The 24,511-nt window shown below is 35.7% G+C and overlaps 1 protein-coding gene across 5 annotated transcripts; it reads left to right on the plus strand.

The window, feature by feature from the left end:
* The first annotated feature begins 16,456 nt into the window (after positions 1-16,456).
* Positions 16,457-21,058, plus strand: LOC133800843 (uncharacterized). 5 transcript variants are annotated; one of them, XM_062238949.1, is made up of 8 exons: positions 16,470-16,607; positions 17,375-17,425; positions 17,636-17,671; positions 18,428-18,548; positions 18,653-18,717; positions 18,898-19,037; positions 19,640-19,696; positions 20,809-21,049. In XM_062238949.1, the coding sequence occupies exons 4-8, from the start codon at positions 18,479-18,481 to the stop codon at positions 20,843-20,845; spliced, it is 369 nt and encodes a 122-aa protein (XP_062094933.1). In that variant the 5' UTR covers positions 16,470-16,607; positions 17,375-17,425; positions 17,636-17,671; positions 18,428-18,478; the 3' UTR covers positions 20,846-21,049. The 5 variants fall into 5 exon arrangements, with proteins under 5 accessions (XP_062094926.1, XP_062094906.1, XP_062094933.1 ...); XM_062238922.1 differs by lacking the exon at positions 17,636-17,671 and having other exon boundaries at positions 16,468-16,607; positions 17,375-17,437; positions 20,809-21,058; XM_062238929.1 differs by lacking the exon at positions 17,636-17,671 and having other exon boundaries at positions 16,474-16,607; positions 16,993-17,425; positions 20,809-21,045.
* The last annotated feature ends 3,453 nt before the right edge of the window (positions 21,059-24,511 follow it).

Here is a 24,511-nt window from a genome sequence, read left to right on the forward strand (position 1 = left end):
CAATTTGAGTTCTATGCTATTGAACAAGTTTCGTGGGAACAAAACTCAAATGCGGACACTCTAGCTAGGCTCACCACAACCAAAGAAGTTGAGGCACTAAATGTAGTACCGGTCGAATTCCTACCGGTCCGAAGCATAGCTGAGCTAGAAGAAGAAGATGTCAACATGATTTACTCACAATCTACCTGGATGACTCCCATAATTGACTACCTTGAAGCCGAGAGCCTCCCAGTAGACCAGAATGAGGCTAGGAAATTGATGTACAAAATACCAAGATACACCATCTTGGAAAGGAAGTTGTATAGAAGAGGGTATTCCATGCCACTACTAAGATGTGTAACTCCGCACAAAGCCAGATTTTTTTTAGAAGAAATCCATGAAGGATTTTGCGGAGACCACACTGGGGGGGGGATAGTCTATCGGAAAAAGGTGACTAGGCAAGGATACTTCTGCCCTACAATTAAAGCAGAATCATTCGAATACGTCAAGCACTGTGACAAGTGTCAATGGTTCGCTTCAATTTCGCGAGATCCACCTAGCAAGCACACCATGATGAGCTCCCCGAGGCCATTTGCAGTATAGGGAATCGATCTCATAGGATCCTTACCAACTAGAAAAGGGGGAGTAAAATATGCCATAGTTGTTGTTGATTACTTCACAAAGTGGACCGAGGTCGAACCTCTAGCAACCATCACCTCGAAGAAAGTCTTGGATTTCATGGTGAAAAATATAATTTGTAGATATGGGGTACCAAGGAAAATAGTATCAGACAACGAGACCCAGTTTGACAACGACCTATTCACCCAGTTCCGTGAAAAGAATGGGATAATGAAAAGTTTTTCCTCTGTGGCCCACCCACAGGCAAACGACTAAGTCGAAGTAGTAAATAAAACTCTGAAGAGTTCTATTAAGAAAAGGCTTGAAGAAACTAAAGGAAGATGGCCAGAGGAACTACCATAAGTCCTATGGGCATACAGAACAATAGCACAAACCTCAACGGGACATACCCCCTTCTCCCTGGCTTATGCTTGCGAGGCAATGTTACCTATTGAGGTTGAAATCCCAACAATAAGACATGAGGCCTACGACAAGACCTCAAGCCAATCCTAGCTTGAAGAAACTCTAGACCTAATTGAAGAAAGCGAGACGAAGTCTAACTAAGGAATACTGCATACCAGCAAAGGACTACAAGAGACTTCAACAAGAGGGTTCTAGACAGAAAATTTGGATTCGGAGATTTGGTGCTCAAACGAATGTTTTTGGCCACACGAGACCCCTCAGCGGGTGTGCTCAGGCCTAATTAGGAAGGACCATACCAAATCGAATCCATCATTCGACATGGTGTTTATAAACTAGCGAGATTGAATGGAGAATCGGTCCCACGAGCTTGGAATGGTGAACATCGACGACCTTATTATCAGTAATGTAGGAATGATGTTTATTCATTTGTAACCCAACTTGTATTTAATTTTTCCTTTCATCAATAAAGCATTGATTTTTATTCAAATTTTGTGTATTTTTATTGTTATACTTGTACGAGCTCTCAAAATTCAATAACCTAAGATTGCAATCATAGGATATTAAGGGGGCATAAGTGGTATACAATAATACCATAAGCTCGAAAATATAACATCAAGAAAAATGAAATAAAATTAATCAAAGTGTATGGATTATTAACCAAACACGAAGTAAACAATAACATTGTATGGATCATTAACCTAACACAAATTAAACAAGTCTGGAGCAAACTAGCAAACTCTAATCGACACGATTACAAGTTGGAATTCTAGATAAACCAACAAAATTTTATAAGTTAAGACATAGCTGGAAATTTTTTGTAAATAAGTTTCGACCTCGCAACCTCGAGACCATACTCGAGGATAGGGAAAAGTTACTATCACTAAGCGAGAAATAAATAGACTAACGAGGCTACATGCCAAATAAGTATTTCATAAACAAAGATGAAAGGTAAAAGTAATATTTGATTTTGAAAATAACGAAGTCAGAAAAGGTGCAACCGAATGAACTATGTATGAATACATGGAAATTCGAGCTCAAAGCATGACAAGTATTTTTGTAGATAAACAAATATAGTACTTTGTGCATGCTCGTAATATTTCGAGGCTAGAAATGTGAAGCGTGTAATAAAGGAAAAAGCATTCAAGGTAGACAATATGCGTAAATATTTCGAGCAAGAAATTTAAGCATAAAAATGTAAACTACCATCAAAATATAAAAAACTCAAACCTTGAGTTTTAATTGTCTTTGCCCAAAGGGCATGAAAAAGAAATCTTTAATTACAAATAATAATAATAATATAATAACAGACGTAACCCTTTTTAATAAACAAGATTCATTATTGGCCAGCAGGAGCAGACTCAACCTCTTCGCCTCTCTCCTCTTCAACTCTGCCATCCAGGGTGGTGAAAGTAACCTCCTCCTCGGCCAACCAAGCCTTCCATTTGGATACAAACTTATCTTCCTTATCAATAGCCCAATCCTTCTTGGCCTTGAATTCCTCGAGCATGTGTTTCTTCTCATCCTCGAGGATCTCGAAGGCGACACTCTTTTCCTCATTCAGGCGTTCGGTCTCGGCCTTCACAGCGCTCATTTCAGCCTTCAAATGATCAATCTCGGTCCTAGCAGCGTCAAAATCAACCATTTTGGTATTGCGCTTGGCCTTCAAGTTGTTGACATTGGCCTTGGAAGAAGTGAGTTTGGCCTAGGAAGCTTTAAGGGCATCCTCGAACTTGGCTTGGGCCTCTCAGACTTCTTGGAGTGATTCTTCAGCACGGGCTTTAGCCTCCATGGCTTCCTTGAGCAGAACCTCGACTTTGGCCTGGGCTCCCTTAGCCCCCTTTAAGTTGTCCTCGGCAAGGATTCGAGCCTGATGGGCGTCGTGAACCAAGGTCTCGGCAACAACTATTTTCGAGGAGAAAAGGGAGCTCTGGCATATGAAACCAAGAAGGGTTTGAAACACAAAGGTTATAATAGTTAGAAAAAACATATAACAAGTAACTGAGAAAATAAAAGTCAAACAAAGCAGACTTACCGAAAGCTTGAGCTCCATAGTCTGGTTAAAAAAGAGTGTGGTGTCGTCTCCCCTCAGAAATCGCCACACATTGGAATCGAGGTTGATGCACGATTGACCTACCCGGGATAGTAAGTCTGAGCATAGGTCAGCTCCTAGGGTCCCAGCCACGTTTTCCAAGGGGTACTTAGGCATATGTGGTGCTGCCATGAACTGTCGAACAACGGTTGGGGTTGGAGCGCCTACACGCTCAGGGATCGAAGGGTCTACAACCTTTTTGCCTTTATGCCCATCAGGGACTAGGCGAGGAGGATGAGGATGAGTCTTCTTTCCTTGAGGAAATGGCACGATAATTGGAGGCTCGATAGTGATTGCTTCCGAGGTCGTGGGAGTAGTGCCCTCGGCTACCTTCAAAGTGTCAGGAGTTTGGGGCTTGGGCTTGTTGGAGGCGGCCTTCGAGGGAGTGATGCCCTCAACAACCTTCGCAGTATTCGAAGGAAGGACACCCTTCTTTGAGGCGGTGCATCCTCACTCACTACCTCGGGCCTTAGGAGGCATCAGCAAAATATAGTCCAAATCAGAATCCATCTCGCCTGGAAAGAAAATCAAAAGATCAATTATATTGAGAGAAGAAAAAATACACAAGTCTAATAATGAAAACGACAAAATATTAGGAATCTAATTGGAGGAATCCTCTGAGCTCGAGCTAGGGGACTAGAAAATTCTCCCATATTCTGGTGAGGCTAATGGAGTCCCCTCCCTAAATGTAGGAGACATTCTTGAAAAGTCCCTATAGTCATTGGTTCCGTATTGTATGACTATCCCATCCCAAACCTCATTTAAACTATACATCGTTTGGTATTTCCCCAACCAGCTATCGAACCTATGAACATTGAAATCTACTCCTGACCAAACCAGATAATTGTTCTGGGGATCGTTAAATGAAACTATGGTGTTGGGTTCGTATCTAAGCAAAGTGGGAGACCAGTGGGATAAGTCGAGTACAACTTTACCTCCTTCAGACGAACTCATTGAGGCCTCATCCTGTGCCTCATTACCTAAGCACGAGGATTCGATTGGGCAAGGATAGGGCCACGCAAGCTCGAGCCCATATGTTTTCCTCTCACAAGGAGCCTAGTTGTGGGAAATGGGACGTCTTCCCATGTCACGTATTTACGGATGCCCGAGTCGTTAATGGACTCGCCCTCCTCAAGAAGGCTACAAAGCCGGAGCTTATCTTCGTGAAGGCGATAGTTGAGGGATCGTTGGCCAAAAGGGAGCTTGAGGATTGCTTCCCTATGTTATCTTATGGCATCTGTAGGCTGTGGATTGTGGTAGTTGGCTGCATGCAATATTTGAGTGAGCAACGTGAGCTCGAAAATGAAAGAAAAAGAGAATCAATAAGGATTGTGGAGAAATACTTATGAATCCACTGGAAGGAGTAAAAGCGAGAGGCAGCAGTACCGTCTGTCCAGAAAAAGATGGTCTTGAAATTAGGAGGATGGTTGGGGATATCCTCAAACAGCTGCTTCTCCTTGGGATAGCTCGAGAGGTAGTAGAATCCATCTCCGCCGTGAGCTCGGGAAGGGTTACTTTTGAGGCAAAAGAGATAGAGGATCTTGTGTGCCGATGGCCCCTCCCACTTCATCTCTTGGTACAACGACCTCAGGGCGGTCAGGACCCTATACGAGTTGGTTTGGAGTTGTAATGGGGCGATACAGGCATAATCTAGGAAGTCCCGAAAATAGTCCATTAGAGGCAGTAAGGCCCCAGCTCGCAGGTGCTCCCAACTCCAGGCTGCGAGCTTAACCATCCTCTCGGAATCGCCCTAACCAGGGGCGAAGCAGCTCCTTTCATCGGAGCTAGTGGGATGACATACCAACTTTCTAGAGAGTTTTAGCCCATGACATGATAATAGCTTAGAAATCTGACAGGTCGAAGTGACGGAACTTCGGTAGTGTTCGACCTCAAAGAAAGAGCTCTCAGAGACCGAGATGGATAGATATTTAGGAGTAATGGACGATTGATTTGATGAAACCTTTATTAAGCTGAATGAAAGAGTGCTGGGATGGTAGGCTACAATGACTCTAAGCTTAGGGCCTAATGGAATTGATCGGATCCCAAGGTCCGGATCGGGATATACTGCAACTCGAAGTTTCTTTCTCTTCCTCTCTTCGACCTCATAGATTTGACGTTGAAAATGGACTCGTGTATCTTCTCGTTCACATTGTTCCTTATGCTCACAGATTAACCGTTGATTTTGCATGAATGGAGATTCAAGTCAAGAAGATGATGGGTGGTAAGGGATGGCAAGCTCGGGCCCCCACCGATTCTCTGAAGACTGCGACATCTAACAAGAAAGAAAATGGTGAGGGCCCATTATAAAAAAGAAGAGGAAAAGATTAAGATCTTGATAACTCTAGCTTGCAAGCTCGAGAAAACGAGATCGCCTTAATCGAGCCTGAAGGCTCGAAACGGTGAGATTAACTCAAATGCCAACACCGAACTACTATGAAGTTTGGGGCATCGAGGGGTAAACCCACGTGAGTGTGGGGCAGTTATTGCCAGTTTAAGAGTATCCTGAATGTCTAGGAAAAAAGTGGGCAATTACCCAAAAAGGTGATATTATCGGGATACGTGTGTTAAAACCCTAATTCAGAGCCCTATTTCTTAAGCTACACGAAAACTATGACCTATTACCACTTAGCCTATAGAAAGGCACCATTTTTATCTGTTTTCACCGAATCTTTTTGCCTTAACATATCTTTTATCACTACCAATTTACCCAAATCAAAAGACTATCTAGTGCATAAGAGATTTTAAGAATCTGGAAGAAACTAGAATTTTTTTTTACACACAGAGGAAACGTATATAAAAAATATATATATACAAAGATCAGAGAACTCACACAATGTGGACTCTAGGTACGAAGAAATGGTTGATTGTAGAAAGGTTAGCAGGAACGATCCCACGGAGCCGAAGGTGTTGAGGTTGTATTGTTTCTTTGGTTTGGAGAATATGCAAAAGAAAAGTCTGGTCCGTGTTTGCTTCTGGTTCGTATTTCCTCTCTCTGAAGGTGAAAATGAATAAGTGAAAAAGAATGGTGAGGAAGGGAGTGTATATATAGGCAAAAGAATGTCAAATATTGGGTAGTTTTGAACCCTTGATTTGACTTAAAAGGTGATCCAAAGGACCACGTTTAATTCCAAAAACTGGCGGCAAAAAGGTAATAGGAAATGACGTGTGCAGATAAGAGGAGTACTCTCAGTGAGCAATCCCCTAGTGAAGCGTTTTTGCACTTGAGTGTGGTAGATGGACACGTTTTCCGATGGTGACGTTTAAAAGTTTCCTTCTCGGAGGATTTGAATCAACGCTTTTGAGGGGGAAAAATGTTACATCAAAAGTTTCGAGAATGAAAGGAATAGCCTTGAAATATCAGCTCGAAATAGGAGAGTAATAATAATGACCCGTGTATACGGATATTGGCAAAAAAACTTGTGCAAATTATTAATTGGTTCCAGATCTGCTATCAGCACTCTAGTCCCATCATTCAAGCCTGAGTTGGAGGCTCGAAAGTACCGACCTTCTCTGAAAAACGTTCTCGACGAAATTACTAGATGAGGAGGGGGTTATAACTGGAACGACGAGCTCGAAGCGTGGACTAGTCTCGAAAGCACGTCAGCAATACGATCGAGCTCAGTGACGCGTTTTGCATGTGGGAATGCTATTAGGAAATCCCTATTCCGTAGGGATTCGTTATTATCATATATTAAATCCCTATTGTCGTGGGATATTATGTAATCAATGCATTTATTATATTTATTTCACATTAGTATGATTGATTGTAACTTCTCTCAATTAGAGGAAGATATTCTCATGACCAAGTCTATAAATAGCTTGGTCTGATTTATTTGTATTCACGCACAAATTGTAAGAGAGCAAACTCTGTCAAATTGCTTTCTGAAAAAACTTTGAGAGAGTAGTGAGAGTAATAATAGTGACTTGTGGGCTAGGTAGATTTTAACTGTTGAACCACGTAAAAAGCTTGGGAATCCTTCTATTTTTTTGTATCTGTGTTTAGTGCTCTTCGTCTAAGTGGACAAAAAATAGTGTCAACAAAGAAAATATACTATTTAGTAGTTATATATTTTGAAACTAACTCATTACTATATTCTTTAATTAATAATATTAATTAAATAATATGGTATTAATATAAATATATTTTGTTAAATGATTGTGATCATAGCTACCCAACTAAAAATTCAAGATGATTTTATTGTACTTCTTCTTGGGAATCAATTTTACATTGGCGTGTTCATATTAATAAAAATAAATATTTATATTTAGTATTATATTGTTGAATTAATATTTTTTTTTAAATTATAAATATATTTAAATCTAAATATAATTTTAATTAAATGAATTGTTGGTATTTTTGTTATAATAAAAAATATTTGTATGAAAATTAGTAAAAATATACGATTTTAAATTAATTTATCAAACACAAAGTATTCAAATGCTATCAATTAACAATATAATAATAAGCTGGTTATAGGAGAAAGAAAGTAGTTTAATCTCTCCAAAAATGAATAAATATTACTTAAATTGACAAGAGGTGGACAGCATTAATTATTGCATAGTTTTCCAATAATAGTGTAATTAATTGCCCATATATGTAATCAACCTCTCATTTCATTCAGTCTAATAGTAACCGTCCAGCTGATTATTAAATACTGATGCTTGACTGATGTAGCCTTACTACAAATTAAATATTTTTTAAATAAATAAATGAAAACCATATTCTATGGCAACATAATGCTTATAAGCATGCACGCCATGAATAAGATCAAAAACTCCTAAAAAAAACGTTATAAACTCTCCAACTAAAACCCTCTTGATGTTCACGAAAGACTTAATGCGGAAGAATCTTTATTTTCTTTCGTATGGGAGCTTTACAAATTATACCAATAAATATCATAAACCAAAAATCCATCAAAGAATAAACTTAATAAAACATCATTATTGAAACTAGGGAATTTACTCATTTGGTATCCTATATTTTTGCAAAGTATTATTTTGGTACTTTTGTTTTCAATAATGCTCATACGTTACCATATATTTTAAAATTATACATATTTGATACTCCAGACTCAGATTTGATAGATAAAATTTTGTAAATATGATCAAACTGTCATCAGTTATATGTAATTAATTAATTAAATTTAAATTTAGAACATACATAATTGACACCAGTTTGATTAAATTGGTAAAATTTTATTAATTAAATTTGAGTTTAAGGTACCAAATATGTACGATTTTAAAATACAGAGTACCATATAAGCATTATTGAAAACAGATAGTACCAAAATAATATTTTGTAAAAACACAAAGGACCAAATGATTATCTACTCTTCAAACTAAGATAAAACTCAGATTAAAAACAAAAATATCCCCAAATAAAGATAGATTCATAACATAACTACATTCAGGGTGCAACAGCAAAACAACAAGATGTTGACTAAAATAGAAGACGCAATCACGTCGTCCATCACCATCGTCAACCACTGTTGATTGCCTAACCACAATATGTATCTTCATCACTCCCCTCAACTTATTCTTCAACTCACGACTGCAAAACAACCAACACCACCAAACGAAAACATAAAAACCATCGATCTGATGCGACCCACCATACTGTCAAACTTGGGCAGAACCTGGTGATGGGATGCGATGGTGGGGCTCTGGTTAGTGGCTAAGAGAGGGTGTAAAAGTTAACATGTCGATAACTAGGAAAAGTGTGGAAAAGAATTTCTGGAGAGAAAAGAAGAGGAAACTTTACTACTAATAATACAATAGTATTTGAAGTTGTACAATTGATTATTATTGGTATAAATTGCAAGAGTTAATCCTATCGTGATATATACATATTATCGATGTACCAATTTTATTTCAAAATTTGAATATTTGGTTGTCACATTTCCAAGCTTGATAGTAAGCATATGTCTATTTCAAGTATATATTTATATTTATATACATATAATCATTGATTTGGACATTAGGGAGTTGGTTGTGCTTTGTGTCTTTTGGGGACCCTACCCTAATGAATGTCGAATCTCATTGTCTTTCCCTTTAACTTTCTTATAGTGTACATGTATATAAAATAGAAAAAGATGATCACTATTAGCCGTTGCGAACATTCCCACCACTTTTTAATTTATTTATTTTCTTTAGGGGTTTTGTCTGTAATTGAGATATCCAAGTGGCTAACATTTAAGGGCACCAACCTAGCCAACACTCTTCTTAGGGATGCCATAAATAAGATTCAAAATTATTAGAAAACTTGATGAGAAAACATAAAGAAGTACTGCCTTTCCTTTTACACAACTCGTTAGTAGTTTAGTATCCTTCTTCTCTCTCTCTTCAATCAAATTTGCTAGCATGTTTTGATAAGACCCCACCACAAAACCTTCTTGTGCATGATTGTGAACGTGATATAAAAAATAAATAAAATGTGTAAGCAAATTGGTCATGCTTTGGGATTCCCCACATTAAATTGTTATTGCGACTTTTTTTGTTTTAAATTTAATTTGTAGAAATGTACCAAAATATCCCAAAAAGTTATCTAAATTATTTTGTTCGTTCAATTTGGACAAGTAAGATAATAATGTAATATTATTATATATAGAGCTGCTACGTGCATGAGGTCAGATAATCTTAGAGAAGAGAGAGTGGTCCAAAGATATTATAGGCGTAATGAATCATGATATACGTGACTCGCTCAAAATGATAAATGTCAACAAGCTTTTACTATTAATTTTTTTTTTGTCACAACTATTAATTAATTATTTATTTATTATCACGCTAATAAAAGGTGTGAGCTAGCAGTTACCTACCTCTAATTAAATTCATATGTACTTGAGTTTTACATTTTTATCAAGGGAAATACACAAAAATACCTAAGATTTTAAAAAAATATTACAAATATGGATTCTTAAAAAAAATTACAAAAATATGGTGGGTCATAATCATAAATATGGATATTTTTTTTTTTGTAAACAAAGTTTACAAATTTGCAACAATACAATTTTATTATAACCAAAGCTTACAAATTTGTAACTAAAATTTACAAGTTTGTAACCATATGTTACAATTTTGTAAACAATACTTACAGACTAAATATAAAATTGTAAAAGACAGTTACAAAACTGTTATCCATATTTTGCAATTTTTTTAAAAATTTATAGTATGTTATATGTAATTTTTCCTTTTATGACTGCACAATATATAGTAATAGTTATAGTATACTGTGTGTATACGTACCCACAATAGCTAGGTGACTTATGGTTTGCATTTATGAGCCAATTCACACATTTGTATATTTTAATTTTTTTTATTTAGTTTGTCAAAATTTACATATGATGATCTCAAACAGTTTCATACATTATTAGAGCTACACTAAGTTAGTTAGTGTCTTAACTGTTTAGCTTCTTGATTAGTTACAAATTAGTTGTTAACTACTTTCTATTATGCAACATGTTGCATCTTCATTTTTGTTGTCTTGACTGTCTATATATATGACAATAGACCCTTTTTTGTAAGACATGATATACGTACTAGTTCAATAAAAACAAAGTCTTACTTTTCTTATGCTTTTCTCTGTTTCATTTTCACCCAGTTCTTGTGCCCTAATATGGTATCAACGACCATCTATGTAATGCCCCGGATTCCCTAATATGGTTTAATGGCTGGATTAGTAGGCCGGGAGGGCCATAACTGCTTAATTATGCCATTAAATGTGTTTATGCATGTATATGTGAATTATATTATAATATGATGATAAATGCTTGCATGTAGGTCCACATTTTAATTACAGGAGTGTGATGGTCATTTGGCTCGTTGAGAGTATAATTGTATAATTGTATGCATGTCGATGATATGTGTTGAGACCACATTATAATGTGGGTTTGCTCGAGCTATTCGGCATGAGACGATCTTATAATATTGATTAGCGGTTTAGTCACAACAAGTTTAAGTGCGGGGCTTGGATTGAGTCTCGAGATGATTTTAATGATTGGAGCATTACCGGGTATTAAGGGGTAACAGGATGTGAATTATTGGTGTATGAGATTATTGAGCATAGCGGGAATTGGAGAGCGTTAATTATGATTAACGAGTTAGGAGGGAAGTACCAAATATGCCCTTGGGAGCCTTTAGAAAGTATTAATTGACCTAGGGGTAAAATGGACATTTCACCCCTAGGATAGATATATCCTTTGATAGCTGAAGAAGATAGTGGAAAAATAGAGCATGCCTAAGAGTTCTCCCGTACCTTCTTCTCTTCACCTTTCTTTGTGGTTTTTGAACCAATTTTGAGGATTCAAGCTTAGGAAGAAAGCCTTGGGAGTTTGGGAGTGTGTTCCATCATTGAAGAGCATCATAAGCTGAACTTTGGGTAAGTTTCTAACCATGGATTTCTCTGGTTTGCCTTGTTCTGGTTCTGTTTTGCAGCTGAGATTTCTAGGGTGAATTCTTGGTTTTGTTGGGAGTTTTGGCTAGGGTTCCCATGCTTGTGATGTTTGGGGTGTGTTAGGATGGTTTTTGGGTTCATTTGGCATCAAGAATTGGATTTGGAAGCTTGGAAATCGAGTTAGAATCGAAGGAGTTGAAGAAGGTCGGTTCAGGGGAGTTTGGGTCTGGAGGTAGCACTATAGCACCCACCTTAGGGCGCTACAGTGCTCCTCAGGAGGTTTTTTGGCATATGGGTGGTTCTGAGTATAGCGCTGGGGCGCTAGGGGTTGAGCATTGTAGCGCTACCCTGTTCCTTCTAAGTCCCGTTTTGAGTGTTTTTTAAGGGTTTTTGACTTGGGGTTTCAATCCATAAGGCCCGGGATCGAATCCACTCACCGTGTGGGCATGTTTCGAGGTCCCGAGAGTGGTGCTTAGGTTAAGACCCTATTTATGTGGATTCCTATTAATGGAGGTTATATTTGGTTGTGACTAGGTAACCGCTAAGGAGCTAAAAGATTGATCGTTCTCAGGGGTCATTCTTATAATAACTTTCACTAGAACCAGAGATAAGAAAACAGTGTATGGATACAGATGCACCCTGTATATGTATATGACATGCATTGTTTGTTATTGAAGCATGTTGGTTGGTATATGTGGACATGGATTGCATATTAAATGCTAGTGAACGCTAATTACTTGTTTATGGCACTGACTAGTCAGGGATCGACCCTAAAGTCGATGAACATGCATTGAATGGCTCTACTACATTAATGCTGGGCCGACCCTAAGGTCGATGAACTTATAAGCGCTTGCCTGGTCTAAGACCAGATGTTTATAGCCAGGGCATATGGCCCCGGTGACTGTTTGTCACGTGGCTAGGGGACGCTGTCCATAGTTACGACCCTAGAGTCGGGAGGAAGGTTACGTTCGTGACCAATCACCATACACCTATCCTGAACAAACTTATGAAAGAATCACTTATCAGTTAAGCCCTGGTGACCCTATCGTCACATGGCTAAAGGGAGCTGTACCTACTCTTGTGACTTTTGGCTATTGTCACCTATCTGTTTTGGATTGTTATTCTTGAATGATTATTATGATCATTGTTGATATTATATCATGTTTTATTGTGTTTTCTTGCTGGGCCTTGGCTCATGGGTGCTATGTGGTGCAGGTAAAGGGAAAGAGAAGCTCGCCCAACCTTGAGTGGAGAGCTTAGGCGGTGTTGTGTACATATTTGGCTGCTTGACCACCACGGTCAGGGAGTTCTCAGAGGAACTAGGGGTTTACCCTATTTTTGCCGCTTAGGTCGGCGGGGATTGTAAATTTGAAACAATAGCGACCATTTTGTATTGTAAACAACTTGTAAACGTTTTGAATAGCTCATGAGCAGTTTATTTACTTAATGAAATGCATCATTTCCTTTTTACTGGTTTTTCACCTTAGCCTGTTAATAACACTTAGATCACGTTTTTAACCAAAGGACTCGGGTAGCGAGTCAAATTTTCGGTTCACTATTCACTGTAACTGTTCTGGGGTAACCAGGGCGTTACAATCTAAGTCCATCACTCTTGAAGATCGACATCAATGGCGCTCACTACTCGTCTTTCCAACTTTGATGGTGGACAAAACCCTCATGCTCAAGATCCCCACATCAATGGCGATCCCTAATCTTCCACAACAGGCGGCTCCACCATTCTCCAGCCCTCCGATCGACAAGTTTGTGAAGACATTTCTAGCCCTTACTTTCTAAGCTCAGGAGACCATCCTGACCTAATCCTTGTTTATGAACTTCTTACTAGTTCTAATTTTCAATCTTGGAAAAGAACCATTTCAATGGCTCTTGCTGCAAAGAACAAAACTGTTTTTGTTGATGGGTCTCTTCCCCGACCTAATACTTCTAACAATATTTTCAGTTCTTGGACCAGGTTTAATAATATGGTTATGTCTTGGCTGCTTCATATGGTCTCCTCCAACATTGCTCAAAGCATTATGTTCTTTGACCTTGCCTCTGACATGTGGAGAGACCTAGTTGAGCGATTCAACCAAGGCAATGGACCCATAATTTTTAAATTGAAGACCAATCTTCAAGGACTGCATCAAGGGGATCTTTCCGTGACTTCCTACTTCACCAAACTCAAGACCATGTGGGATGAACTAAAGGAATTCCAACCAAATCCTCATTGTTCTTGCGGTGCTCTAAAGAAATTCACTGAATAATTCAACCAAGAACAAGTTTTTAAATTCTTGATAGGGCTCAATGAATCCTACAACTAGGTAAGGGCTAAAATCCTTCTTATTGATACTCTTCCCTCACTTTCCAAAGTGTTTGCTATGGTTGTTCAAGAGGAGAGATGACGAACCCTTGGTTCTTCTCAACATCTTCTTCTTGCTTCGACTGTATCACATTGCACAAATCCATCTCACAGAAAGAAACCGAGACCTTCTTGCTCTTATTGCAAAAAACCAGGCCTCGTTATAGACACGTGCTTCTTCCTCCATGGGTTCCCAGCTATTTATGGTGACAAAAGAAATTCTGGAAAATCCAATCCTGCTATAAATCAAGCTAGCAAAATTCAAATGTCATCTGCTACCATGGCTTCTACTAACAACCAAGTGCTGAACAATCACTGCCAACAGCTCATATCATTGCTCAGCCAACAACTGCAGCACCATGCTCCTCGAGCTGAGTCTACTCGGGCCATAGAGGCTCCTCAAGAGGAATCCACTCCAGTACAAGCTGCTTCTAATTTTTCTAGTAGACCCTCTCTAAATTCTGATACTTCTTGGATTGTTGACAGTGGGGCAACCCACCATATCTGCCATAAGTATCACTTGTTTCAATCTTTTAGCAATTATTCATTTCCTCCAAAAAAAATTTATTACCGAATGTTGAATCTATTGATGTTTACAATGTTGGGACTATCCATATTAACAAGTATATCACTCTTATTAATGTTCTTTATCTTCCCAACTTCAAGCTTAATCTCTTTTCTATCAATGGTTTTCTCAAATCCACTTCTAACATCATGGTTTTCACTACTGCCTCAGGCATAATCTAGGCACCAACCCAGAATTTGGAGATTGGGATTGTTGAAAGACTTCACAACCTTTACATACTAATGGAAGATGTTTCTCTTTTACCTTGCTCTTTTTTTTCTTCCTGATACTTGTAATGTTTCTACTGATGAAAACTTTTGGCATACACGCCTAGGTCACCCATCATTGTACATTTCCAATTCAATCAATAAAAAGCAAGTATTTTATTTTAAAAAAGATCATTCTCCTCATTGTTATGTCATTTGGAAAAACAAAAAAGATTACCATTTCAATCACCTAATAACTTTGCTGAAAATATTTTTGACCTAATTCATCTTGACATTTGGGGTCCTTTCCATATATCTAGTGTGGAAGGTTTCAAATATTTTTTGACCATTGTTGATGATAAATCTCGATTCACATGGACCTATTTACTAAAAGCAAAATATGATGTCAAAGACATCATCCCATTATTTTTTTTCAAATGATAAATACTCAGTTCTCAACTAATATCAAAGCAATAAGAACTGATAATGCTAAAGAGCTTAATCTTACTTCTTCTTATGCAACCAAAGGGGTCATACAATATCGTTCATGTGTGGATACCCCACAACAAAATTCTGTGGTGGAAAGAAAAGACCAATATCTCTTGAAAGTTGGCCGAGCCCTTTTGTTCCAATCTCATTTACCATTAGTCTATTGGTCCTTCATTATTAGGAAAACCACTTACCTCATCAATAAAACCCCTTCATCCCTTTTCAAAGTGAAAACATATTTTGAGGTCATACATAGCAAAGAACCTTTTTATGTTCACATAATTAAGGGACTTTGTTTGCTTAGCCTATGCCTCCACACTCAAAAGCACAACACATAAATGTTGGGAATTGTGCCCTTAAAACAATTGTAGTAGACAATGGTTTTAATGAAATAAATAAATGAATTGAATTATTGTATATATGTAGCTTATGTACTATATTATTGTTAATAATATTAAGTAAATATCAGAAAAATTCTTAAGTTCATCTATGTGGTCTTAATCTCATATTGGTATGAGAGGATTGAGATTGAGATAATGAACTTAAATAGTTCACAATAAAATAAAGTTATGGCATCATTAGATTAATTACTGCTAGTACGGTTTACTAGTATTATGAATACATGCAACCTAGATCCAGGTTACTAGTGTATTAGGACACTTTAGTGGAGGTACTTTGCATGCTGAGAGTATCACTACTACAAAATACACTTTATAGGACACTTTTTTAGGACACGCACTTAAATGTAAGTCCTAAAAAATGTTTCTAGAGTTTTTAGGACTCTCATTTAGAGTCCTTAAAAATCATATTTTAGGACTCGCAATGAGAGTCCTAAAAACATATGTGAGTCCTAAAAATCCTAAATAAAAAATTTAAGAGTGTTGACTTTTAAGGACTCATTTTGGGTGTCTTAAAAGAGTATTCAGGACTCCCAAAATGAGTCCTAAAAACTTTTAATTAAAATTTGAAAAATACACTTAATATTTTCGAAATGGGTTTTTTTTAGAGTTAGGGTTCACATATAAAATTTTCAGCAAACACAAATAAGAGGAGAGACTAAGAGGATCGACTGCTGGAGAGAAGATGGGCGACGGGGCCAGGGCAGCGACGGCGCCAACGGTCTCCTCGGCTCCAACACCTCAGCACGCGGCGGCGACGTGGGGGTTCTCGGACGCTCCATCACCTAACACCTCAGCATGCGGCAGCGACGTGGGGGGTTCTCGGACGCTCCAGCACCTAACAATGTTGTAATGTATACATAATATATATGAAATTGTTTATGTATATATATACACACCCAAATTTATGAAACTTTATAGACAACCCTTTATATGTAAAATCTGTCCATAATTATATCTTTATATATATATACACATATTCCATGTGTCTGTAAGTAATGTTCAATGCCCCATTTATGTACTATTTAATAGGTATGTATTGGCAGGTTTGCAGCAAGTTTTTCCAACGAAACTGCTCGATGGATCCATGTAGAGGTAAATAATTTTTATATATTGCTTCATTTTGGTATTGCACTCCAGCTGTTTGATGGTTTGTCTAATTGAACAACTATTTGTTAATATGGGTAGCTAGGATTCTATATATGCTATCTTTTTTTTTTTTTTTTTAAAAGAAAATTCTTTGTATTAATCATGGGAAAAAAATACAAAGATTAGAGATCAATGGACGATCTCAGTAATCTAAAATATAGCTTGAAACAGAAAACATACATAGTAAAAATCAATAATAAAAAACTGAGCCTATCTTATTACAAATTGTTGCAATAGCAGATTGTTTTGTGTAGCAAAGTACTTCAACCCCATTCTGAATTTGTTCAGTCATATTTTACTTTTAGGTGGCTAATAACTTTACCATTTTCAGGAGCTCTGGGAAGAAAACTTGAGTGCTTCTGTTAGTCTTCAGGTTTTAGAAATTACTGAGAAGTTTTCCACAATGGATGCTTCCCATAGTATTGCTACGAACTATGGAAAACTTGATTGATTCTAATATGCTATCTTGAGAACTAAAGAAAGCATAAAGGGATGATAAATTATGTAGCTGGGTTTATAGTTATATGATCTAAAATAGCATGAATAGGTAGTTTTAATATAATAACTGTAATCATAAAGATTTATATATGATCTAATGCTCTAATATATTTGTATGTAGTTGTCTAGCGGATTAATTAGAGAAAATATTATCAAAGAAAGTTAAGTGTAGTAATTTTCTTCTAATTGTTTCTGTATAATCTTTCTAATTTCAGAAAATTGAGGATGGGACTTGAGAAGCTAGCTTGCAAGTTATGATTAAACAGGTTTCAAGTTTGGTTCATAGTCTCTCTCTTTGTTTCTTCTTGGCTGGTTGTTTATCGAATACATTTTAGCGCCCCCTACAGGTGAAAAGGTTCACTTTCATGAAAAATAATAATAGTAGGTTATTTTTTTTTAGCTTCAACTGTCCATTGATGTTTTTATTTTCATGTCATTTTCTAGAAAGAACTAAATCAATAGTTTATTGGCAATAGGGATGGAGGAACTGTCATTTCTTTTAACAACAGAAGGTAATATTCTGTTAGGAAACTAATTTACTATCATGAGATATTGTTTCTTTTTTCTATTGTTTTGAAAGCAGGATTTTTAAATGGATTTGGTTCAGAATTAGCCTTAATATTAGTACTAATTGGAATTGTTTTAGTGGGACACTCCAAATTTCAATGAATAATCATTCCAAAATCCTTGCTTTAATTTATGCATCACGTAGGACAAATCATGATGACTAATTATATATATACTATAGTTATAACCAGATGCTATAGTGAATCAATGATAAGATCATCTTAGTGATTCATTCATTCTAAAGATTATATATTCTCTTTTTCTTTTTTTACCTATTAAAATTCATTCCTTATTGCTCAAATGGTTTTGATTGTTCTAGTGCTGAGATTTTTAATTGTATGTTATAGCAGTTACTTGATTTTCTAGTAACATGATTCTTAGTCCCACTAAAGATTTCTTGGTCTAAATCTATTACTAATTTCTAGTACTTTAGTTTCATTAAGCTTTCTCTTTATCCCTACATATATGCGTGCCTTACTCTCTACACATATATATATATATATACTATTGTATCATGTATGTATCATTATAAAGGAAAAAATAAACAAAGAAGGAAAGAATTGAGTCAGTAAATTCACTTTTTTTCCTAAATTTTCTCTGTGATTTGATTATTCATACTTGTTTTTCTTTGCTATTCCTTTTTGACCTGCATAAATAATAAATCTGTGATGGTTCATGTAATTCTGTTGCTATTAATTTAGGAAAAATTACCAGAGAAGCTTGAAACAGTTGGTGCATTTCAAAAGCTGCCCATGGTGATGCAATCTTTTGATATTCTTTACTCAGCAATAAAGAAGGCCAAGAGAGTTTCTCCAACTAAGGGTAATTGTTTTGGGTGGTTTCTTGTTGACATAACTGCACATAAAGGGATTAGATGGAACTCTGTTTATAGCTCCTGCTGCTAAACTAGCTTGTTTATGACATAGACATTGCCAACATTGCAAAGCGAGAGAGAAATAGCGGTGCAAAGCAGCTTGATGCGCTGATGAAAGTTTGTTCTTAACTTCCATTTGTCATTTATAATTTAAAGTATCATCACCCATTAAATACTCTGAATAGTAATATGTTTTGCACTTTCTACATAAATATTGGTAGTGGGTGAGGTTGAGAGGGAAGGAGAGTGGTTCTTCTGTAAATTTTTTGACATATTGCTTTCTTTCTCTGTCTTCAGGAATTGGCAGCTCCTTTGAGGACTTACATGGAGAGTTTTCCAAAGAGACATACTATTCATCCATATGAGCGATCTCTTATTGAATTGACTCTTGGAGATGGAAATTATCATTATATTATATCAAGAATTATTGTTATAAGGTAATATTTGACATTATTTTTTATTATTGGTGCAGTTTAATATATAGCTAGTGTCATATATTCTCTAGCTAGACATATTATTACATTGTTTTAAAATTATAATTTAGGAAGCACATAAAACTTTTATATATGTTACAGCTATATACTTTTTACAATAGCAGAATTATTTAGAGTTAATTATTGAATAAGTTACTCTATCACACTGGGCCTAAACATGCCATGATATATTCAAATGCCATTTATGTATTTTTAAATACTATTCATACATATATATGTCACTTATTAATTGAATAAGTTTTTCATATTTTCATTTACTTGAGTCGATTTTAAGTAACTCATATTTTTTTTAAGGTGTGAAAGTTAAATACTCTACTTTCCTCAAAAAAGAAAAAAGAAGTTAAACACTCAACAACATTCAACAAGTAAAGTCAATATTATTCATACATTTATATCAACTTTCAATTGGAAAAACAAAATGTATATAAACTTTTAATATTACCATTCATACCTTAGTTATATTTTATTTTTCACTCTTTCCATTATTATTTAATTATTTAATTCGGATTTGACTCACTTTCATTATATCTTATTACATTGTAAAGGTGTTTATGTGCTGAGACGAACTTCAAAGAAACTTTTTTGGCAACAGTTTGCAAGAGGTATGCCTCTAACTTTTATTTTAATACTATGCAAATGTTAGAGGAGTTTGAATATCTTAAATATTCATCCATAGTGTAGTAGGTTCTGGGATTATTATTGTGTGCTGCGATGATAACGGAAGGTTGAGAACTTGTGTGTTTTAGTGAAGTAGGATCTGAGAAATTTGTGTGCTGCGGAGATAAGGAAGAAAACTTGTGTGTTGTTTGAATTAATATTGGCAGATGGTTGGTTCCTAGTGTATGGAAAATGTTGTTCGATTTTATGTAGACTTGTCTATGATTATCCTATAATTGAATTGTGTTTGTTTGTTTGATTGGTTTCATTATAACATATACTTGTATGAATGTACTTATTGCGTGTTGGCATACACATATAGCATAGACTTTTGTACTTCTTGTTTTATATATGTTAGTTTTCTTCTTGTCCCTTCTCACAGAATAAAGGTTTCAAAAAGGAAGATATATAGGCTCATATTACCAACTTTGGACATCATTTTTGGTGTTATTTTGCTTTGATAGTTTCTTAGTTCTATGTGTTGAAGGATGGTTTGGTGTATTACTGGTTTTCTTAGTCAATGTATTTTGTTCCCCTGCTTTGACGGGGTCAAATAAGAAAATTTAGCTAGAAATAATTGATTATATACAAATAATTTTTGAGGTTAAACATGAAGTGTTCTGATTTGGTATTTAAACATATATATATGTATCTATTGTTCAAATCTTATGAAAGGGTGTATGTTTGTAATGCACTAAGTTTTTATCAACCTTGTGTGTATATTTACTGTAAAAGGGTGTTATCGATTAATGAAAAGATGAAAGGGTGTTACTATATGGTTGAAAATCTGTGTGCTATTTGATTTGTATGACATGTTGATGTTGAATGTAACAGATAGCTAGGCTAGTAAATTAGGGGATATGCTGTCCGGTTTTCTATAGATGGTGACATGTTGGCTTTTCTCTTTTTCTTCTATTTTCAGTGCAAGATGTGTATTTTACTATGTTTGGCTTTTTTTTTTCTTTCTATTTTCAGTGCAAGATGTGTACTTTACTATGTTTTAATTTTCTATTTTCAGTGCAAGATGTGTATTAAAGAACTTTTTTATAATGTGCAGGTCTATATTGAGATGCATTTCTTTGGCGCAATACTAGACAACATTGGTAGTTGAAGTTTTTAGAATAAAACATATATTTCACTAACTTTGTATACATTTATTGTTTAATATTTGGTGATAATAGAATTTGATTGTAGTATAAACTATCATGTAATATGATTTTGTTAGCTGAGTAGACTAAATATTGAAATTATATTTTTGAGTAATTAATAAAAAATTATTTTGTTGTATTTTCTTTTGAAATTTTTGAAATCTAACATATATAATACATTTTGGACACTCAAAGGGATATATTTTTTCTAAATCAAAATGAAAATTGTAGCTGCATTTTTAAAAAAAAAAAAATTACTTTTAAGGGCATGCAAAGTGAGTCCTAAAAAATTACTTAAAGCACTCAATCAGATTTTTTAGGACTCTGCGAGTCCTAAAAACTTAATTAAAGGCACTCAACCAGATTTTTTAGGACTTGCGTTGCGAGTCCTAAAAATGTTCTTTTAGGACTTGCGATGCGAGTCCTAAAAACTTAATTAAAGGCACTCAACCAGATTTTTTAGGACTCGTCTTTTAGGACTCGCAATGCGAGTCCTAAAAAACCTTAGTTTTTAAGGCTCTCAAATAGAGGACTCGCGCCCCGCGAGTCCTAAAAACTTTTTTAGGACTCGCAATGGTAGTCCTAAAAATCCTTTTTTGTAGTAGTGTATGTAGAAATGGATTAGATATGATTTAATAATACTTGTTTAAATACCATTTTGTAGTATTATAAAAACACATCAACTGAAGATCATATACAAACTGATCTTAATCCTGAAGTTACTATGAACTCCTATATATGTCACTTGATCTTTTGATTGATGTGTTACAGTTTGTTAGAATGATCAGGCTAAGAACTATTGTTTTGGGGACTCAGTGATGTATATGGCTGGGGACATAGATTAACATACATGGAATCTATACCTTCTTATAGATTGAATGATGATTCCCTTGGGTTGACTTTTGGAACTAAAATGGTTATTGACATCAAAATTATAATTAGATTATGAATTAACCTTCACTAGTAAAGTCGATGGTACACTAGGAATCAATATATAAATAAAAGAGTAAAACACTAATTTTATTTCCACTTAATTTTGAATCATCTATAGAGGATTAATTTGTATGTAATGATTATATCAATGGACACTTTATGGTCACAATAAAGTACTTAGTAAATATATGTCGTTAATTCTCAAGAGTTGAGCCTCATATTTATAGTGGAATAATCATGAGATTAATAAATATGATTATTGAATCAAAGAGTTTTGGTTAATAATCTTTTATTTATTGGAGTATGAAATTATTGGTCCATAGGGCCCCGGGGCAGCTCTATCAACACTAATCAAGGTAAGAGCAGATACAAGGGTTAAACTATGAATGGAATATTTGAGAGAATATTTATTCTTCGGGATAAATGTGTAATTATGTGATAATTGAAGTTGCACAATTTATTATTATATTTGTGCGATTTTCGAAATTGTGTAGAAATATAAGACATTGATTTTAGTCAATTATTTTATTTAAGTGTGAATAAATAAATATGGATAGTTAAAATTGATTTTGATTATTATATTTATTTAATTAATAATAAGATGATAATGGAAATTCAAATTTTGAATTTCGAATTTTGAAATTTAAGTTGTTATCTCTTCCTTAATAAGATGATACCTTATTTGAATTTCTAATTATTAATTAATTAAAATAAAAAATACATGAAAAATCAAATCCCATTTTCAGGGATATTCCACACGCATAGGCTTGGACTGATTTATGTGTGTGGCACTTCTGATGTTATCAGTTATTGGTTTTTATATTTTTATATTTAGTTAATTAATAAAACATTTTAAAAGGGGTTTTAAAATGGAATGTTAGACATTGTCATTTATCATTATTATTATTATAAAAAGATGATTGATTTATTATTATTATTATTATTATTATTACTACTACTACTATTATTATTATTATTATTATTATGGTAATAATGTCTATATATTCTATATGATAGAAAATAGAAACAACAAGTTTTTACAGAAAAGAAACACTATCATCTTTTTCACAAAATTGATCATTGTTCTCAACGTTCCCACCCACATCTTGAGGTGTAGAGAATGTCTTGGAAGATCTTGGTGTGGGTATTATAGTGTGGATAGGAAGATCGAAATATATACGAAAAGATTCAAAGATTCTTGATAGGCTACAAGAGGTACATAGTTTCGTATTTGTAACACCCTGGATAGCCAAGACTGTTACACTGTGTGTTTATAAAGGTGCAAGACTTGCTAATCAAGTCATTTAGTTAGAAATGTGTTACTAAAACTGTAGTTGAACTAGGGTTAAAAGATTTTGGCCACAAAAGCTACTTTTCATATAATCAAACATTCTTTTACATGGGATCCCAGAGGTAATAATGTTAAAAGACAGTTTACAAAATTTCAGGATAAAAGTACAGCTACTAGCCACTCTAAGGGCAAAACAGATATTTAGGCTCTTCCCATCCTGTACCACTTCTCGGTCGATCAGCTGACTATGTACATTCAGCCTCAAAGCTCTCCCACTCAGGACTGGTCCACTCTACCCTTGCCTTTACCTACACCACGTAGCACCCGTGAGCCAAGGCCCAGCAAGAAAACACAATAACAAAGCATAATCATTAATCAAACAGTTAGATAATTCATACAGTATAATCATATACTCAACATTCCAAAATATCTATATAACCAGGCATTCAGCATACCAAGCTTATCAATCAACATTAATAACCAATTCACATGTATTAACCGGGGTCGACGCCCTTAGGTCGCACCTCCTATTTATCCCACTGACTCCGGCCTGCTTAAACCGAGCTCAGTGAATATCAAGTTGTCCTCAACTACCAGTGGTTGAGTCGTGCCTTGTGCGCAAATATTGATTCCGCCACTCTTAGACCATTTATCACATGTCCCATGGCATAATACCATCAACGACATCATACAGATATAGGGAGCTCTTAGTCCCAATACAATCAGATAACCGGGTGTAGTTTTCTTACCTTCGATTCCATTAGCTTTGATCAATGAAACAACCCTCAAGAACGATCTCTTCTAAGCCCTAGCGTACACCTAGTCACATCCATAGATCAGAATCATCACCAAACTTCAATTACAAAACCTAGCCTCGGGAAGCCCTAATTCCACCAAACGGGGTGGTGGAATCAAACCCCGAGCCCACGGGCAAAAACCCTAAGAAATATCCCAAAAACCCTCTTCTGGAAACAGGGTAGCGCTACAGCGCCACAAAGAGGGAGTTGTAGCGCTACAAATAGAGCCAGCAGGCGCCCAGACCACAAGGCCTAGCGCTGTAGTGCCCAAAGGCTAGCGCTACAGCGCTAGTCACAACTAGACAACACCTTGATTTTCCCCCTTCGAACTTCCTCGAGCCAAAACTCTCCAAAACCCTCCAAACCTCAACCAAACACCAAAACAAGCCTACCATCATCTATAACTCACCCCATATGACCCAACCATATGAAACTTGAGCACATGCACCCCAAAATTAAGAAACCACCATGATTGAGCTTGAAGCTAAAAAACTCAACAGAAAACAACAGAAACTTCAGAACTTTAAAGCTAAAATTTCATAACTTCAATGGAGAATTTTAACCTAGGATATCTCCCAAACCTCCTCAGCT

The sequence above is a fragment of the Humulus lupulus genome, chromosome 1, assembly GCF_963169125.1.
Source record: "Humulus lupulus chromosome 1, drHumLupu1.1, whole genome shotgun sequence".
Classification (NCBI taxonomy): domain Eukaryota; kingdom Viridiplantae; phylum Streptophyta; class Magnoliopsida; order Rosales; family Cannabaceae; genus Humulus; species Humulus lupulus.

Bases quoted from the DNA above. Each gene is read 5' to 3' on its own strand.
- LOC133800843 (XM_062238922.1), top strand. From the start codon at position 17,414: ATGATTAAACAGGTTTCAAGTTTG. The intron at 17,438-18,427 runs GTTCATAGTCTC...CTATTAATTTAG, and splicing joins TTAAACAGGTTTCAAGTTTG to GAAAAATTACCAGAGAAGCT. The intron at 18,718-18,897 runs GTTTGTTCTTAA...CTCTGTCTTCAG, and splicing joins AGCTTGATGCGCTGATGAAA to GAATTGGCAGCTCCTTTGAG.